At 48.5% G+C, this 20,110-nt stretch overlaps 1 protein-coding gene across 1 annotated transcript; it reads right to left on the bottom strand.

Moving 5' to 3' along the window:
* Positions 1-1,491: 1,491 nt before the first annotated feature.
* LOC134563798 (tetraspanin-36-like) lies at positions 1,492-18,897 on the bottom strand. The gene is made up of 7 exons (XM_063422069.1): positions 18,739-18,897; positions 7,293-7,484; positions 5,894-5,968; positions 5,345-5,440; positions 4,600-4,752; positions 3,629-3,712; positions 1,492-2,792 (listed from the first exon to the last, which is right to left on the bottom strand). Exons 1-7 carry the CDS (start codon positions 18,796-18,798, stop codon positions 2,706-2,708), a joined length of 747 nt encoding a protein of 248 aa, XP_063278139.1. The 5' UTR covers positions 18,799-18,897; the 3' UTR covers positions 1,492-2,705.
* Positions 18,898-20,110: the final 1,213 nt, after the last annotated feature.

Below are 20,110 nucleotides of genomic sequence, written 5' to 3'. Positions count from 1 at the left end.
AGGATAAGGGCCTATGGTCTCAAGCTGCGCCAGGGGAGGCTCAGGTTGCACTTTAGCAGGAGTTTCCTTTAGGAGGAATTTCCTCTGGCGTCGGAAGGAGTTGCCCAGGGAGATTTGGAGTCTTCATCTCTGGAGGTGTCCAGGGAACACCCGGACATGGCACTCAGTGCTGTGGTCTGGGTGGCAGAAGGGGATCAATCATAGGTTGGGCACGATTGCAGAGGTCTTTTCCAACCTGTAATTCTGTGAGTCTGGAGGGGCTTGGAGGAAAGGCGTAAGGGCTGAGCTCTGAGGGGAGCGGGGCCGAAGGGCGGGAGCGCGGAAGGTGGTGTCGATTTTAGGAGCTCTGCGAACACAGAGTTCAACTTAGAAAGGCGTCGTTGTTTATTCAGCGCAGCGTGCAAGGAGGAAGTTCCCACTAATCCGATTGCCAAGGGGTAAAAAGCTAGATCTATTATATAGTAAAATTCACATGGGCACGCCCGGTTACTGCATATTCTCCGTCCACCTAATGCACATTTATTTGGGTGATGTAATCTTAACGCACGGCTTGAAACAGGTTCTTTCCTTCACTAGCCACACTTCTCTAGTACAAGTAATTTCACATAAATTACGTTTAAGAAAGGCGAGGAAAAACCTGAAAGACATAAAGGACAGCGGGAAGGGGACGAGAGGGCAACCGGGGACGCTGACCAGAGCGGGAGGGGAAGGGCGGAAGGTGTGGGAGTGCAAAGGGAGAAAGGGCAGGAGCGGGGAAGGGAGACGGGATCACTGAGGGGAACGGGAAGGAACGGCGGAAGGCGGGATCGCTGCGTGGAGCCGGGCGAGAAGGAAGGCGGGGTTGCTGAGGGGAACGGGAAGGAAGGGCGGAAGGCAGGATCGCTGAGGGAAGCGTTCGGGGAACCGGGCGGGAAGGGAAAGCGAGGGAGGCGGTAAGGGGGCCGGGTCGATGGGGGGAAAGAAGGACGGAAGGCGGGATCGCTGAGGGAAGCCGGGTGAGAAGGGAGCCGGGATCGCTGAACGCAGCGGGAAGGGAAGGCGGGATCGCTGAGGGGAGCCGGGATCACTGAACTCAGCGGGAAGGGAAGGCGGGATCGCTGAGGGGAGCCGGGATCATTGAATTCAGCGGGAAGGGAAGGCGGGATCGCTGAGGGGAGCCGGGATCGCTGAACTCAGCGGGAAGGGAAGGCGGGATCGCTGAGGGGAGCCGGGATCGCTGAGGGGAGCCGGGATCGCTGAACTCAGCGGGAAGGGAAGGCGGGATCGCTGAGGGGAGCCGGGATCATTGAATTCAGCGGGAAGGGAAGGCGGGATCGCTGAGGGGAGCCGGGATCGCTGAGCTCAGCGGGAAGGGAAGGCGGGATCGCTGAGGGGAGCCGGGCGGCATCTCTCTGAGGCAGCGCCGAAAGGCTCCCGCTCCGGTTCCGCCCCTGAGGACTTTACTCCCTCTCCAGGGAATTGTGATAGCATCGACCAACAACCGCCACACCATTTATTACTTGGTTGTATAAATTCAGTTTATTTCATCATGTAACAGAAGACAAAGCCCTCAGTAAAATCTCAGTTTTCAACATACACGTTCATGCTGGTGTGTCTCCTATAGGACATTGTTACTCATCGCTTTCTTTTTTCTCTTCAGAGATGGAGATAATTAAACAATTTACACTGATCCCAAGCTAGTTTGTTTTTTTTTTTTTTTTCCTAATTAGCTACAGATATAAAGGTTTATTTTGTTAAGGACAGGTTGCTTATCTCTCCAAGGAAGGAATCAGCAGAATCTCTGCTGCTTTTCCACAATTCCCTGATACATAAAAGGTCACAGTTCCCTCTGTTCTCTATCCCCAAAATCCTGAAGAATTTATAAACAAACGATTAACATACAAATTAGTTAAAGAAGGACTGTGTTAAAGCAGGGATGCAATCCTAGGAGTGACTCTGTCAAGCAGAACTAAGGAGAACAGGAAATGTGCAAAAGCAGCTCTACAGCAAGGTATTGAAATCGCTTTGTACAAGAGTGCATCTTTGTAACATTTTTGCAGAGAAGCATGGTCACAAATGTGGCACTAATTCTCCCAGGCAAACCATAGGAAAAGGAAGAAAATGTTCAAAAGCCCTGTTTCATAAAGAGTTTTTAATGTCAATAATGAAGAGATTGAAAACAAACCAAAGAGAGAGTTCTGAGCCGAACAGTTCAAAACTTGGGGTTTTCCATGTTTGCTAGCTGCTCCAAACAACCACAGAATTACTTGTTCTAGACCTTAAACATGGGGTTGTCTTGCACTAACAACCTCTGCAGTAAACAGATTTACAACATATGACAAAAGAAAGGTGAAAAAAACTGAAACTGCACAATCAGATACAGAAAAAACGCCACAGATCCCCGTGCCTATGAAAAGTATTTGAACCTGGCATTCAGAAGTTTATTTTGTTGTTTAAATCACATCATGGGAATGATCTGAGGTTCGTGCAGACAACTGAAACCCTTCCTGTGGTCTCTACCAGTTTACTGATTAAAAGATAAAGTTTCTGCTGAATGTTTTTGGGGCAGAGGAAAGAAGGTCAGAAGGAAGTTCCTCTCTGGAGCCTACTGCACCACCCAGTGCTACCTGTAGTCATGGGTCCAAACTTAGCAATGTTTCAGGAAGCTGTGGTATGATCACAAGTCAATTTCATCATCAGGAAGCAAGATTGTTCTTTTCAGTTAATCAGGCAAACACCCCTGAGTAGAGAGGCTGATAGCCACTGTCTTCTTTCTTGCAAGTAAGCACACAGACGCTCAGCATGCCGAAGAACTGGAAAAGAGGGAGTGCACAACAGATTTAGTCCTGCTGTATTTCTGTTTCAGTCCTCAGACTAAACACCTACATAGTGGATGACTTAATTGAAAAAAAACCTGATTTAAAAATAATCTACTGGAAGTGTTATTTTTGCATACCAATTCCCAGTAATAGTTCTGGCTTGACTGTTTCCTCTCTGGTTTGTCCCATTAATTAATACATTCACATTAATTACTAGTTATCTTGCCATGGAGAACATTTCAGTGAAAGTCTAGGATTGTTCTGGGATAAAATGAATTCTCCAAAATATTTAAGCACGCCTTTGGACAAGGAGTGATAGGAATGGATTCCCAGTGCCAGAGGGCAGGGCCAGCTGGGAGGGAGATTGGGCAGGAATTGCTGGCTGGGAGGGTGGGCAGGCCCTGGCACAGGGTGCCCAGAGCAGCTGGGGCTGCCCCTGCATCCCTGGCAGTGCCCAAGGCCAGGCTGGACAGGGCTGGAGCAGCCTGGCACAGTGGAAGATGTCCCTGCCCAAGGTGCAATGAGATGAGCTTTGAGGCCCCTTCCCACCTAAACCATCCTGGGATTTTGTGACTCTATGATAAAATGGATTCCACATTGAATTTCCATCTGAAATCCCCTACTATCTTTTGAATCCCTCCCTTCACTGTTAGAGAGATGAAACAGACAGTTGGAAAAACACAAGTGAGGAACATGTAGGAACTCAGTAGACTGAGTCTACTTCAGAGGCAGAAGAGAGCTGTAGGCTATTAGGACAGTGAGGATGAAAAACACCCAAGATCCAAGGGCAAACTACTATTTCCCATGAGAGAAGAGACAGGAATGTTTACCTTTACAATAGCAAATCCCAGTATTACAAGCATGGCATAGCTAATAACACTTTGCAGCCCAGACTCCAGCTCCTGTGCACAGCCCTGCCATGAAAGAGAGAGGTAAAAACACAACGTATTAATCCAGCTGGAAGTTTTTATTATTTCCCCCGCCCCAGCTCGCCCAAGGAAGCAGGGCCTGGTAAGGCCTGTCTAACCAGCACTGCAGAACTGAGGAATCATTCTTGTCTTCCAGACCTGATGACTTATTTCCTCCTGCATGAGAAGAGGCACTGACAAACTGCAATCTACTGACATTTCCTCTAGCTCAGGTCACTTAAACGAGCACTCAAAACTCAGAGCCAGAAGGCCATCAATGGTATCTATAAAAGTCAACTTATGCCCCAGACTGGAGAACCTGGTATGGAGTTAATAGAATCACAGAATGGTTTGGGTTGGAAGGGACTTGGAAGATAGTTCCATCCTCTGCCACGGGCAGGGACACCTTCCACTTGGAGCACAGGGTGCTCCAAGCCCTGTCCAACCCTTGGGCACTGCCAGGGATGCAGGGGCAGCCCCAGCTGCTCTGGGCACCCTGTGCCAGGGCCTGTCCATCCTCGTATCTGATCTGCAATGATTCACTTCTGGCTTAAAACCATTACCCCTTGTCCTGTTGGAACAGGCCCTGCTAAAACGTTCAACCTCATCTTCCATATTGACAATGTTGAGGCCCTGGCAGGGCTGGCAGCTCTCCCTGGAGCCTTCTCTTGTGCAGGGCAGAGCCCCAGGTGTGCCAGGCTGGCTGCAGAGCAGAGGGGCTCCAGCCCCGGGGGCACTGTCATCCTCCAGATTGGGCATGATCAATCCCAGATCAGTCTGTTCCCCTGATCTGACTGAATAACTACAGCTATTGCACATCCCTAAACTCTGCCTGGCGTGCTTCTGTCCATCGTTCCACCTGGCTGAAACAAAACCAAGCCACTCATGCTCACCCGGGTGTTGAGTTCCTGCGGCTGGTCCAGATGCCCTGTGCAGTTCTTGGCCTCTTGCTGGCAGCAGCTCTGGGGGACGCTGTTGTTCCCAGTGGAATTAAACCACTGGGTGGTTGTCCAGTCACTGTAGTTCTTAACCCCGCAGCAGTGAAGCTACCAAACACAGGACAGTTACACAGCAGTTACTGTTAAGATTATACATATGTATTACTAGTTACATTATATATAAAATATTTATGTTCATATATATGAATGATCACGTTGAGTTAAACCTCTTTTAGCCATAGTGGGCCAGAGCTGCCAGTAGTATGCAGAGGATTTACAAGCAGCAGGAAAACAATAAATGTAATAAATCAATCTCCTTCACACATTATTACATCCTTCTTAGTTTATTCTTTGTGGAAGCTCCAATAGGAGGGTGACAAGTTGCAGGATAAAGTCTTCCATCATCCTGATATTTTATGGTGCAATGTTCTCAGCAGCAGTTATTCATATGTACTTATTTGCTGTGATGCAAATGTCACTCGTATCATCCCTCACTACAGGAGCTTCACACTCAGAGCCTGAACACAGCAGCTCTGCAAAGTGAGGACCATCCTCAGGCTGCCTTGGAGAACTGGATGCTAAACACAGAGCCAAGTCCCAGGATACTGCCTCACTCATCCTCTCCCCATGTTTCCCAGCCTAAATTCCTTGTTTAGGACCCAACTGTTCTTTTCCAAACAATGCTTAAATATTTTCTTACCTGTTCTTGCAAGTAATCCACAACTGTAGACTCTGGGTTTTTTCCATCATACTTCTCAAAGACAGAGCGCATTGTACTTTGCACATCAGTTTTTACCTGTTAAGAGAGAGAAGAACAACACAGATGGTTTTAATGTGAGAGCTGAATTTTTATCTGCTGGAAACTGCAAAAGATCTGTATCCCAAATAAGTCAGGGGGGAAATAAGAAGTAAGAAAAATCAAGCAATGTTTTAGACAAAATTCAGGTGGCACTTAGCCAGATCATGCTCCTGGGTAGAAGCTTGCTGCCCTTAATGGAAAAACCCTCCTTTGGGAGCATCAACAACTGTTTAATCCAACTCAGAGACTGTGATGTCTGTGTGATATCTGCCAGGTACTTTACATATTCACCGTGTTCCCAACAAAGACATGCCCCTTCCCATTTGCTCTGCAGGTTGCAGCACAGGGGATGAATTAGAATAAAAACCCTAGAAAAACTGGAATGAGCAAGCAGTATAAGATCTGTTCTTCACTTTTATGTTGGGACAGAGATGCCAATTCTTTGTTTACCTTTTCTCTGTAAACAAATCCCAAGACAAAAGCGGACACTTCTGCAATGAAGATAACCAGGATAATGGCCAAGAACTGAAAAAGAAAAGACAGTAAGAGAGCATCCACAGCACCTAAATTCAACTGCACAATACACTTCATATTAATTTTACAGCAGTAAGCAATCGTTATCTCTTATTGCCTCTCCAGTCAAAATAGTTCCCAGAAAATTTAGAATAGAGGAAGCTGTGGCTGCCTCACCCCTGGAATTGTTCAAGGCCAGGCTGGACAGGGTTTGGAGCAACATGGTTGTATTGGCTGGTCTAGTGGAAGCTGTCCCTGTGGAAAAGGGGTTGGAACTGGGTGAGCTTTAAGGTCCCTTCCAACACAAAGCTTTCAGGGATTACTCTGTGTGGCTGGGATGGTGACTGTGGCTCGATAGGCTGTGTGCCTGATCCCGAACACTGGCATGAAATGACCTGTGTGAAGAGCCTGTGGAACACTTCACAAGGTGGGTGTCAAAGGGGAGAGTGCACAGATAAACCAGCAGCTGAGTTAGGTACACTGTGCACTGCTTGTTGGGCTCACACTGCCTTCAGGGCATGGCCGGGGGCATGCAGTTACTCTAAGGGAACCTCATTGGATTTTTGAAAGTAATTCTATGAGCAGTGTAGTAGTGCATTCATACTCCCAAACGGGTGTTTCTATATAAGGGAAAGAGTTTCAGTTTACCTTGAAACATATAAGGAAGTTAAACTAGAATTTTCTACAGCCTTCTCATTGTGACTGCCTCAGTACCAGCACAGTGATTGGGCTTTGGGAGTGCACCTCAAAGCCTGGTGCCAAGTTCATTGGGCAAGGTGCCAAATAGCCCACCTAAACAATCAAGTACTAAAGGGACAGCACAGAGGTGCTTGAGGCTTTTTTGGAATGCCTTAGCCAGTGTAAGAGTGTTTTGGACACTGTGTTTGGCTTGTATTTCTGTCTTTTATAATGTTTATGATTTTTGTTGGTAATATAACCTTTTATTTTACAAACCATGTCCAGGGAAGCTGTCTCGCTATTTATGAAGCCATTTCTCTGCAAGGCTGGACCCTCGGAGGTATTGGGGCGCTCTCAATAGTCAAGGCGTACTTTCAGCATCCAGAGAACTAAACTCAGCAGAAAAACTAATACACATCTGGCTTGCTTGCTTAGAAACTTGTATTTCCTCCTGTTCCTTCAGCACCACTCTCCTCAAAGCTTGCTGCTTCCCGCACTCATCTTTACTGAGCCAGCTGAGGCAAATCAGAGCATCGCAGCTGTAGGTGACTGGCACAAACAAGCCACGCTTCTGCAGTGTGAACCACAACCACCTTTTACTGCGATTCACCTCCCCTGCCAGGGGGAGGCACACGACACACGCAGAGGTGGCACTCACCAGCCCCAGGCCGACCCGGGACTCGCGGAAGGTGGCGCAGCAGCCGATCAGCCCGATGATGAACATCACCACGGCCACGCAGATAATGATCACGGCTGGCAGCAGGGCGTACTTGTCCTGCAGAAAGTTGTCGTAGCTCTTGTAGGTGTTGATGACGTACGCCCCAACATAGCTGAGGCCTGCAGCTGCCGCCTGAAATGCAATAAGGAAAAGTGATTAGCTGTTTTGATTAAGCCTCTGACCTGGATACTAATCATGCATCGTTTTGTAATAGTGATTTTAAAAATCATGGCTGCAATGTGCAAAGAATTAGATGAAAAAACCATTTTCATCTGAAACTAATCTAGCTATGCATTCAAACTTTAACGCAGAGAAGATAAAAATCACTCCCCTGTTAGTAAGGCACCACTGGAGCTGAGCTGAAAGGCTGGAGGCTGTAGACGTGCATCAGTGCCTCTGCAGAATGTCAAGTTCACACTGCCTACCCAGGGTCGACTATCCCACCCAAGGCTGCATTTGCAGGAATTAGATCACCACAGTCAGTTGCTGGTTTGGGGCTTCTTTTTTTTTTTTTTTTTTTTTTTTTTTTTTTTTTTTTTTTTTTTTTTTTTACACCTTGTCCTTTGCACTCTCATAACAGCATTAACCCCTAAGGCAGCCACAAATGTACCTAGATTTACCTAGTCTCAGCAAAACAGTCTCTCCTTCTCCTGGAGGAAACAGATTTCTACAATATCTGAAATAATCTCTCCCCCAGAAGGATGTTTGGCTGACTGAGGCCAAGGTAGAGTGCACAAGTGGCAGCTGCCCTAGAGACCAAAGGCTTTTACCCACTGGACTGGGAACAGTCCTGGAAACAACACCACAAGACTCAGCCATGCCCTGCCAAACCTCACCAATGGCACAAAAAATTTCTCTCAAGAGTCACGATGGCTCATCCTCCCTCTGTAAACCTGCAGCACAAGGAAAATGAAGCACCCTCCATGTTCACATTCTGGAACCTTCAAGGAAACCAGCTGGTTTGTTTTCAACAGTTCACAGCAGGATTTCATCACACAGCCTCGGAGCAGTTTGTTACTTCCCTAGTACTGTACGTTTTAATTAAATCAAACACTCCTCATGCTGCAGCTAGGACTTGCTAATTCCTTTACCTTGTTTGGCTCTTTCCCCTCCAGCCAGGTCTGCTGCCAGCCCTTCAATTACCTCCAAACGCAGGAACATCCTTTGTTTCAGACAGCTCCCATCCCATAATCTTGCATTAATGGGTGCTGTCTGTACTCCAGAATTACTGGGGTCAGATGCACCTTTGTGATGAAGCCAGGTATTTAGACATGACCTGAAAGATCCTGCTGCACTGGGGCTCAGATACAGCAGGTCCTCTACAAAGTGCGGTGTCAGGAAAAGGAACAGGATCATAACCAATTCTCCACAGGTTATTTGTTCTTCTTCTCCACATGCACTGGGCTTCCAGATATGCTAATGATTAAGGCAATTCCTAAAGCTTCTTCCTAAAGATTAAGGAAAATCTCTTTCCTATTTCCCTTATCTGCCAGTGTAGGGTGACCATGGCTTTTCCCTGCCACCCCTTTTTAGGGATGCAGAGAAAGGATGAGATCACTTTACTTCAAAGGGCACCACTGCCTTCTCACTTCACCACAGGAGTGAGGTGTTCAGGAGGAACAACCTCACCCTCTCCTCCAACACTCTGTTCCTGAAGTGAAAGTGGGACAGGAAAAGTCCTTGGAATGGCAGCAGTAGTGAAGGTGGGGACGCCTCACCTCCATCCTCCTTTGCCTTCAGTCGCACAAAAGGAATTGTCACCATGAGATTTCCTAGTTTTCTGAGCATTCGTAGTAAAGTAGAAGCTCTTACTCCTCACGCTTTGCTCATGTAAACAAGAGATTGTTTTTGCAAATACTGTCATTGTTTTCACATTCCTCTCCGTGTGAGGAGGGTGTTGAATGACGGTCCTTTTGACCAAGGTGGTTGAGGGGTGGGAATTCCACCCTCCAATCCATGGTCACCTTTCTAAAAGTATAAAACAGGATGAAATAAACAAATCAGGACTTTTCTTCATTTTCCATCCATTTCAAGTGTGCTCAACATGCAATACAAAGGAAGCAGCACAGGGCATGCTAAAGACCAACCAGCTGTGGGGAGCCAAGAAAACCTTGCTGCAAGTAAAAGGCTGCCACAAATTAAGGAAAAAAATAAATAAATTATGAAGCAAATTCACAGAAGGCTGCTAAAGCCAGGACCAGCAAAGCTCCATGACTGCAAGATAAAATCAGGTGGTCTAGTGTTAAATTCAAGGACCTCAAATATAAAGCACTTTCACAGTGGGTTTTATTGCAATACCCAGGATTGCCTTTCTTCAGGACAGAGACTAAACACAACCAGCAAGAAGTCTATTAAAATTTCCAAACTTCTGCTTCCATGCAGAAAAAGGAAGCATATGAGGCAAAACCAGAAGTCTTTGGCAAAAGACTTAAAGGAAGATGACATTTCCCTCCACCCCAGATACTGCCACAGCTTTGCCCATGATTTTTAATTCAGTGGGAAGAATACTGAACTGTGAAGAACAGGGTCACTCAGGAATAGAAGGCATCACAGCTAATGATCTCTTCCCTGATTTTTGCTGCTGAGTCCCAGAGACAAGTTTTGAAGCAAAATATGAAAAAAAGCAAAGATGAAAAATATTTTAGAACTTAAATCAGAACTCTTCCGATAAGCCTCTCCAGAATTTAAGGCAACTTCAAAATCTAGTGGAGAGATTTTTTCACCACAACATCACAAAACCTACAGCCCTTTGCTAGATCTAAGATGAAGATGGACTGAGATGCACTTTCTTAGAAGCAGAAGTCCTTTGCATTGCAAAAGATGGATCTCAAAGCATGTCTGACCAGGTTTCTGTTGGATCTCAAGAAAAAAAACAATCTCACAAACACAAAGGCTAGTTTGAGCGATTACTTTTGAGGAGGAATAAATCAAATACCTCCTTTTTCACGATCAGTCAACCACCTTCTCAAACCCATCTACAATTATACACAAGGATGCTAGCGTTATGCCAAGAAATTCACACTACAAATGGCTATTGTTCACCCTTTTTGTTGGTCTCCTGCCTGGCTGCTCACCTGCAGCCGGGTGCGGTGCCCAGCAGGCTCATGCGGCAGGGCACAAACCCCGGCACGGGCAGGCAGAGAGGGACAAAAGGCGGATTCAAAGGCGGATTCAGGAGAAAACCTCCCCTGGCCACCGCCAGCAGCACAGCCCCCACAGCCGGCCCTGGCCTGCCCACGCAGCCCCAGCTGACTCAGGGCTCCAGGAAACCGCTGCTGCTTCTTTACAGCGCTGACGACTTCCTTGAGACAGGATGACGAGACGAGGTGAAAGGGAATTTTGTAAGAAAACCCCTTTTCACAGCTGGGCAACAGAGCTGCAGCCGCCTCTGCTGCCTCACCCACCACGGCTTGCGCCCTTCAAGGACCTAATGCCAAAATCACTCCATTGTTCATATCCCACACCCTCGACAGAAAGCAGGAAAACTATCTGAGCGTGACAAGGTGAACTCCTTGGGGCTGAGTGAGAAGAAAGCCAAGCTGTGACAGTCACCAGATTTTCCCAGGCTGAGGTTTGGGCAGGGCCTGGGCTCACCCAGCTCTTCCACGCTTAGCTGAGCCAGGGAAGGAGGTGCACAGAGTACAAACAACAAGGGGGGACTCTCAGTCAGGTAACACACACTCAGCACTGTGAACATTCAGTCCTGCCCATGAAATAGAAGCCTGGACTGTCTCACTGATGCAGAGCAGGACAGCTGCTGGAAAACATGGGTTTTATGTATTTTTTAAAGTACAACAAACCTCGTATTTTGTGTTCCACTGGTTTTATATGCTGATGATCACAAGCCCCTACACTTTCCAGGAGGCTTACAGCCATGCAAATACTTCATGCTACCTAATCACAGACATAGAAGGGGCTGCTTAAAGCTTCCTCTGTACCACTGCTCTGAAACACATGCAAATTTTTTATAAATATATCTCATTCTATCAGTGAGGCAGAACAGGTGCTTTTCACCTTTACTTCTCTGTTTTCCTAAGTCAACCTTAGGTGATGGCTGAGAACAGAGGTTAGTGTTCGTTCACAGTTATCAGCACAGCCCTCTTTGTCCCCTGCCAAACCCAGATAAGGTAAGCAAAGGCGCCAAACTACCAACTATGATGTTAAAAGGCAGCCTCTGCTGCTTGGAGGCTTTGGGGTACTTTTAAAAAGGTTTCTCCCAGCATCTGCCCACTTCAGAACATTGATTATAGGACTCAGTCTGTTACTGTAAAGTGGTATAAGACTGTACTTTTAAAAGGCTGGAAAATTAAGAATACAGAGTAACAAAGCTGTAGTGTTAAAAGGAGAAGCTTAAGAGCAGGGTGAATTCCAGATTAACCACATTTGTCCAGAAAGATGCAACCTTTATACAGTAAAAATTGAGGCTATGAGACTTAAAGACATTTCTCCTTTGTCCAGTGGGACTTTCCCAGGGCCAGCACCATCACAGCACAAACTCAGGCTGGCTGGGCTATGTAATTAACATTTTATGGGCAAAGACAGGTATGATAAATAATACAATTTTTCATGACACAGTAAGAGCATTTGTCTTCTATGGCAAACTACTGCATATACAAACTGGAAGAACTATGAATATCCACACCAACCCTTTCTAAACCACCTAATTCATCACTAGACAGTCAGCTCACAGAGCTGCCTGAGTTAGTTTTAAGGCTCAAATCCCACTCTTTCCACCAGTATCTTTGCATAGCCAGGGCTTCTCACCCAGTGCAACACCTGATTTCCTTTTGCCTTCCCATTCAACACCTACATTTACTGGGATGCTATCACCTTTTCAGCAGTTTCAGTGGACAGAGTGGGATATGTCACCTTCAATTATTACTGTGCCAATTACAATTACTGCTACTGTGCTGCCCTCATGCCTCTCATATCTGGAATCAGCCCCCAGCAACACTGGTCTCAGCTACAGCTGCCCATCCTCTCCTTAACATAGAAAACACTCCATGTCTTTGTTTTTTTGCTTTTCTTCTGTGTACAAGAAATGTTTTTGATTTACCTTGACAGGTAAATCTTCTGTCTGAAAGGTTTTGTACATTTCCTCCACAAATAATGTCTTTTATTACCCAACAGCAGCTTGCATGGCAAAGGGAATCACCATCTGGCTCCCTTGCTGATTTACTGTACTACAAGATTTATTCTTCCCATTCATTGCCAGAGTTTCAAGTCCTCCCTGGCTGCTGCACTACTTCATTTTCAGGGAGGCAACAGGTTTGCTAGTGACTTTAGGGAAAAAGAAAGGCACTGAGCACTTTTGAGAAAGCTTTCCTCACTTTATCCTCAGTTTAAAACTTACCGTGGCCCACATGGGCCAGGCACTTTCCAGACCTGAGGGTTTCCCTTGGCCCAAGGCAAAGCTGGTTTCTCCCAGCAATGAGGGACCCCGACTCAGCACCTCCTATCCCACGGGCACAATGTTCTCTCCCTTCTGCCATCCTGGATTTAAAACTCTGCCAGCTGGAAGGGACCTCCTGGCTTCAGCTACTCTTTCCTATGCTGCTTATGGTATTCATTTCTCTAAATGATGAATCAGGTATTGCCACATTTGTGTTCTCTGGTTTCACCCAGGGCAGCGTGTGACAGTGTTCGGTCACTCTCGCAGGGAAAAAGGCTTCTGATGTCCAGAAGGATCATCCTGTGCTTCAGCTTGTGCTCACTGGTCCTGTCCCTGGGCACCACTGACAGCAAGGACAGTCACAGAGCAGCAAGCAAAGCTGCTGCTCTGGGCACCCTGTGCCAGGGCCTGCCCACCCTCCCAGCCAGCAATTGCTGCCCAATCTCCCAGCTGGCGCTGCCCTCTGGCATTCCCTGGCAGCCATTCCCTGGGTGCTGTCCCTGCAGGCCTTGTCCCCAGGGCCTGTGCAGCTCTCCTGGAGCCCCTGGAGGCCCTGGCAGGGCTGGCAGCTCTCCCAGGAGCCTTCTCTTGTGCAGGGCAGAGCCCCAGGTGTGCCAGGCTGGCTGCAGAGCAGAGGGGCTCCAGCCCTGGCAGCAGCTCCGTGCCCTCCTCTGCCCTGGCTGCAGCAGCTCCACGTCCTTGTACTGCTGGAGGCAGGGCTGGAGGCAGGATGAGGTCTCCTGTTAGTACACAAGCTTGCTGAGTTCCCTCACATCCTCATGTCGTGAAAACACTGTTTTACAAAATAATATAAAAGTACTGAACTCAGTAAGTTGGTTTTGGATTGGAGCAAAAAGCACAAAAGCTGTGAGTTCCTACCAGGCTGCCCTTGATTCCACAGCACCAGACAGCCCAGGAGAGAATTCCTGCTGATCTCATGCCAATCATTACCCTGAAACTAAAACCTTCAAAGCACGTTTCCTCACTTGAGCTACAGAGGTGGAAAAGAACCCAGACAACTATTCTGATCCAACTTACACCAAGCCACAGCAGACTCATCAAAGTCTGATACACCTAAATATTCAGCTGGGGTGTACAACTGCAGGGCATGTTTCAGCCTGCCTTGGAAACACACCTCGGGGCTGCTTGCTGGGTATGGTGAGAAGTGCTTGCTTTTTCCTTTTCTTCCTGAAACGAAAACAATGAGCAGCTGCCAAAAGGCTCTGAAAACCTATGTCTCTCTTTCAGGAGAAAAAAATCCCCTAATCTAAACCAACATATTCTTGCAGTTTTTACATATTTACACATTCAGAGGGGATTGTGGGTGTAGTGCGCTTGTTTTCAAGCTATATTAAATAAATGTCCATCTTAATGAATTGTTTTATCATGTCTTCTTCTGTTCCCCAAGCCTAATTCCAAGGTTATTTTCCCATCCCTAAAAGACAGCACATACCCTACAAAGCACACAGAGAGTAGGATATCCTCATGGAGACACTTACAGCAGTGCAAAGCAAAGAATTCTGCCCCAATTCCTACAACTGTCAATGCTAAAACCCCTGCCTTGGGACAAGGGTGCTGCTGTTATTCACAACCACAGAGGCAACTGGACCAGGAGGAGGAGGAGAAAGCAGAATCCCCATCCTCACTTGTCAGAACCCCAGTTTTTACTTGTATTCTCCCCAAATACACAGACTGCAGGGCATGAGCTTGTGGGGAGTGTAACTTCAGCTGAGCACAGATCGATTTATCAGCCAGTGCCAGGCTGTTCTGGATCTGAGCAGCCTGTTTGTTGGACACAGAACACCTCGTAGTTCAATATTTGCCTTCGGAACCACCCCAATTTCCCAGCTGTTCCTGGCTCAGACACCGGACCCTGCAACTAAACCAAGGTGCACCTAAATCACAGCAGAGCTAATCCTAAATCTTGCTAATGAGGTACCAAAATGGGATCTCTTGAGCTGTTGTAATTACCAAGTGCATTTCCACAACATGGAATCACAGAAATCCAGAATGGTTTTGGTTGGAAGGGCCTGTAGGGTCCAGCTCCCCTTGCCATGGGCAGGGACACCTTCCACTGTCCCAGGCTGCTGCAAGCCCTGTCCAGCCTGGCCTGGAACATTTCCACTTCTCTGGGCAACCTCTTACAGTGCCTCATCACCCTCACAGGAACAATTCCTTCCCAATGTCCACCCTAAACTTCCCCTCTTTCCAGTGTGAAGCCATTCTCCCATCACTAGAGCTCCTGATGAGAATCCCGCTTTGGATTCCTTGTAGCCCCCATCAGACTCTGGAGGGCTGTTACATGGTCTCCGTCTCCAGGCTGATCACTCCCACCTTCTCAGCCTGTCCACATCACACAAGGTTTTGGAGACCCTCGAGGAGATCCAAGTGCCTTTAGGGATGGATACACAGCCTGGCCACCCAGCAGGCCCTTTCACAGCCACAGGGACTGACGGGGACAGTCTGGCTGGGGTTGTTCCTCCGAATCCACATCACTGTCCCAACACTTGTCCCCTGTGCTGACCACACAGCACCAGCATCTTCATTTCAATTCAGACCATGGGGGCCCGATGTAACAGAGCAAAGCCCATTTTTCTGAGGCAGTTTGGTTCGGCTTCCTGATTTTGGGCAGAATAATTTAAAACAAGGAGGAACTTTACCCTTCCCAGGCATGCTCAACAGGATCACACCAATGTGCCCAGCCCAGGGATCAGCCCCATCCTGTGACCTCTCTGCATCATGTGGCTGCTCTTCTCTCACCATTCAGAAACGAGCTGGAAATCACAGATTCATAGTATGGCTGGAGCTGAAAGGGACCTTAAAAATCACCCTAGCTCAAACTCCCAAGGAGCCCACCACTTTCCACTTCTCTTCTTCAACATAATCTTTGCAATTCAATACACTGTTCATTAAAAGTATCCAGATTTCTCTCCGACTAAGGCATCAGAGAAAGCATTCCCAAAGTACTCATTACTGGCATGAGTGATTTCAAAGCATTCACACATACTGGAATTTTTCTTGTGGGTAAGTTTATACCTCCAAATTACCAAAAATTATTTAAAGTGAACCACTGCAATATTGTGATTCTTGGAGCAACCTGGTCTAGTGGAAGATGTTCCTGCCCATGGCAGGAGGCTGCACTTCTGTGGGCAGTAACTTGTCCTTATGCTTCTCTGTTGGGCAAATAAAGAAAGGAAGCTGGGCAAGTGTCCACCTCTGCTTAAAAGTGAATGGGAAATCTGGGCAAACAGGATTTTCACTGCAGAAAGGCCCTTTGGGGATGAATCAGAGTATCTTGAGTTGGAGGGGACCCACAAGGATGGTGGAAGTGCAACTCCTAGTCCCCAGGACCACCAGTGGATGCCAAGCCCCCTCTGAGGGCAGAGACCTGTTTAGACAACAAAACTGAAGGTGAGCAGGGGCAAGGTGCTGGATGCTTTGAGGTTAAAAGCAACCTGGGAAGGTGTTTACTGCACATTTTACAGAAATATTGCAGCACAAAGCTTCCACCTAGTTTTAAGATTCTCAGTTTCTTTCCCCGGACCAGGAAGTGAACCCCAGCATTTCACCTCTCTCCTTCAAAAAGAGCATCGTCGCATCCCACCCAGCCCGGTCCCCTCACAGGACACTGCCAAGAACATCACGGCAGAACATCTCTGACCCTTCCTCTCCCGAATTTAGGTCCCGTGAGATAAACCCACATTCCCAGTCTTCACCTAGAGCAGGCCGACACCCACTTATCAAAACACCCACACACTCACACCTAATTAGTAGGTGCTAAAGAGCAGAACAGAAGGTGGGAAGAACTCCCACAGCCTGAAGCACCACCCGGTAACCTTATAATTTTTATCTTTAAGCACTGAGCTTTGGGGGGGAGTTATGCATTGACACCTCACCCACAGAATGACCTGCATATATGACACTGAGCCCTGCTCAGGAGAAAAGCTGTTTTTTCACCTCATTTAGGAAGCCCTGATTTGTCATTGTGGAAGATCTGACTTCCTTCACTCTGCATGATAACGATCAGAAATCCAAATGGGGATTTTTTTGCCTTTTTAGGATATTCTTAAGTAATAACTTCTGTCACAGAACCACATCTGCACCATCTGCTGACTATGCAGGTGGTGAATTATTTTCCATAATCACTTCCAAGATGGGAAAGATCTGCAGCATGCAATGTCTGGACATCAGTTACTTCTTGGAGAAGGGCTCTAATGTTCTTTGCAAATCCTGTGTTTTCAAAATCATCTGGAGCCTTGTACTTACAGAGCTCTGACTGTTAGAAACATTCTGAAGGAATATAAAAGAATCAGTCCCTCCATCTCCACCCTCCTAAAACCAGAATTCCAGGTTCTGCAGTTCTGCTGCTGGAATGTGATTACCACACGTAATGGTGGCAGCAGCAGCATCTAAATGCCACAGGAACTGGGCTGCACTGCTCTTGCTGGGATAAAAAACAACCCAAAATTTGGGTCTCCCCAAATTCAGAGGCCACAGACATGCAGAAGGATCATTACTGACAGTCCATGGATGCAGATGACCAGTCAAGAATAGAGGGTTCCCCTAACAGCAGAAGAAAAAGCACCAGAGACATTTCTAAGAGGATATAAGACTGTTGTTTCATTTTTAAAAAGCCAAGCAATTATGCTAACTTGAAGTACATCTGATCTGAGGGTCAGGGGCTTTCCACATACAAACAGAGGGGTTGCTGCAATGTTTCTCAGTGGCTACTTCAAAAAAAAGTCATCACAAACCCAGCAGACCCGGTGAGGTCGTGTTACCTGGAGTGCAGCAGTGACTCGGCCTGCAGCTCCATTTGTGCCAGTGGCTCAGGAGTTACACGGAGCACACGCAGCAATAAATTGTGCCGGGGCTCCATGAAGGAGGCTCAGCATGGAGGGAACCAGCTCCTCACCACAGCCAGCAGCGAGTCATGTTTTTACAAAACGGCACCACACCCCACGAGGCCCCAGGGATTAATTCGAGCAGTGCTCCTTCTTTTGCATTATTTTTTTCTCTCTGTAGCGTCTCTCTTTGGAAAACTCCGGTTCTCCTCCTCAGGAAGAGCCCCTGTTACCCCCAGGGCAAGGGGTGCTGCCATGCTGACCCCCAGCGTGGCCCGAGCAGCTCCAGGTCCTCGCTGTTCCCGGCAGGTTGGGGGCAAAACCCCCTCTGGAAAACACCCAGGTGCTACAAAGCAGCCGTGAGCCCTCAACCAGGGCACCGACACACGGGGCTTGACAGGAGCCCTTCCCTCAGGGCAGCACACGAGTCCCAAGGCAGGCGACGGTGGTGGTGGGGATTTTCCAAACTTCCCATGCGGGGGCAATGCCCGAGCCTGGCTACCAGAATAATCCCCAGCTCCTCTGAACAGCCGCGACCCCCAGGCCCCGCTGTCACTGTCACTGTCACTGTCACGAGGCAGCCGTGCCACGAACCTCTGAACCACGAACCAGCCGACACCCCCAAACCAGCCCGGGTCAGGCTAAAAAGTATACAAGCCACCCTCATTTTTTCACTTGTTTGTAAATAATTATAGCGGAAGTGATTTGGAGAGCCGTAACTGTGCCAAGGACATAGCTGGAACAAAGTTCTCAGCGGTTTTCCTCCCCAAAAGTTTCCTCGCCCCGAGTATGGAGCAGAGCCCTTCCACAATGCCCTCCCCATGCGGCTCCATTTGCTTCCGATGACAAAACGTGGTTGTAGACCGTAAAAACACTACTAAAAAACCGGGTACATTAAAAACACACCACGAAGAAAAAACAAACAAACAAAAAAAGAAATAACAAGCTCTGAATTATTTTTTTTCTTCCTTAGAAACTTAACCCCCTAAATCTCCCTGCTCTTTAAAAGCACGCAGTTAGGGTTTGCTACAGGAATGTCCGTGTCACCTGCACTCAGCTAAGCTCAACGCCCGGCTGCCTGCGGGAAGCCCGGGATGGCGGGCACGTCCCGCAGCAGCGCGTCCCCTGCACAGCCCCGTCCCCGCGGTACCCAGAAGGCGAGGCTCAGCAGCAGCAGCACGGTCTTGGAGGTGATCACTCCGCAGTCCATGTCGGGCGCAGCTCTGCGGCTGTGCCGCCGCTCCGGCCCCGGGCTCCCCGCGGGCCGCCCCCGGCCCGCCCCTGCCCTGCCCTGCCCTGCCCTGCCCTGCCCACCCACGGGACGCGTTTCCCCGTGGCCAAACAGGAAGATTTCCAAGCAGGGGGTGGGGAGTGCCGGGAACAAATGCCAAAACAAATTACTGTTGAATTCGGCGTGGTTTGGGGTTTTTTGGTGTTTTTCCTTTTTTTTTTTTCCCATAAAACTTTTGCAACTTTCCGGAGAAGTTACACTAAGCCCCGTGAAAAGCTCTCACTTCAGATCAAAGGATTACATCAGATTTGCCTTCCAGGATTGTTAACCCACAGCTATCTCCCCTTCATCCAGCCTGACTGTTTGGGTCTATCTGAAGCCAATCTTCCTAATCACATGCTCCATGAACAGCAGGAATATGTGGATCAGTGGTGGGAATATGTGGATCCGTGCTAGGTTAACAACTGGACTCGATGCCCTGGGCTGAGCCCCCAGAGGGGGCAGCAGGGGAGGGGATTCTGCCCCTGTGCCCAGGTGAGACCCCACCTGCAGAGCTGCTCCAGCCCTGCCTCCAGCAGCACAAGGACGTGGAGCTGCTGCAGCCAGGGCAGAGGAGGGCACGGAGCTGCTGCCAGGGCTGGAGCCCCTCTGCTCTGCAGCCAGCCTGGCACACCTGGGGCTCTGCCCTGCACAAGAGAAGGCTCCAGGGAGAGCTGCCAGCCCTGCCAGGGCCTCCAGGGGCTCCAGGAGAGCTGCACAGGCCCTGGGGACAAGGCCTGCAGGGACAGCACCCAGGGAATGGCTGCCAGGGAATGCCAGAGGGCAGCGCCAGCTGGGAGATTGGGCAGCAATTGCTGGCTGGGAGGGTGGGCAGGCCCTGGCACAGGGTGCCCAGAGCAGCTGGGGCTGCCCCTGCATCCCTGGCAGTGCCCAAGGCCAGGCTGGACAGGGCTGGGAGCAGCCTGGCACAGTGCAAGGTGTCCCTGCCATGGCACGGGGTGGAACTGGATGAGCTTTGAGGTTCCTTTCAACCTAAACCATTCTCTGATTCTGTGACTCCACAACACAGGTTTGGACACTCAGCAGCACATCCCAACTGCTGGAATGTGAGGCTGAGCTACAGAGAGAGGTATTGAAATTCAGTGGCTGCAGAGAGCTCCAAATGTCACTTTATTTCCATCAGCCAAGCCCCGTGCTTTTACAAACAAGCTGGAGGTGCAGGCCTGGCAGCCAGGGGTTTGCTTGGCACAGGAGACTTTTGGCAACCTGAACTGAGCTGAACCCACCCCTC

The sequence above is a fragment of the Prinia subflava genome, chromosome Z (assembly GCF_021018805.1).
Source record: "Prinia subflava isolate CZ2003 ecotype Zambia chromosome Z, Cam_Psub_1.2, whole genome shotgun sequence".
Taxonomy (NCBI): Eukaryota; Metazoa; Chordata; class Aves; order Passeriformes; family Cisticolidae; genus Prinia; species Prinia subflava.
The sequence above is the reverse complement of the archived record's forward strand: the minus strand, read 5'-3'. Positions and strand labels throughout refer to the sequence as shown.

What these genes read in the sequence shown, in the direction of transcription:
- LOC134563798 (XM_063422069.1), bottom strand. Translation starts at nt 18,798, where the DNA reads ATGGACTGCGGAGTGATCACCTCCAAGACCGTGCTGCTGCTGCTGAGC. An exon ending in TGCTGAGCCTCGCCTTCTGG is followed by an intron (nt 7,485 to 18,738) that starts GTACCGCGGGGA and finishes ATTGCATTTCAG; the next exon opens with GCGGCAGCTGCAGGCCTCAG. An exon ending in GATTTGTTTACAGAGAAAAG is followed by an intron (nt 5,441 to 5,893) that starts GTAAACAAAGAA and finishes CTCTCTTAACAG; the next exon opens with GTAAAAACTGATGTGCAAAG.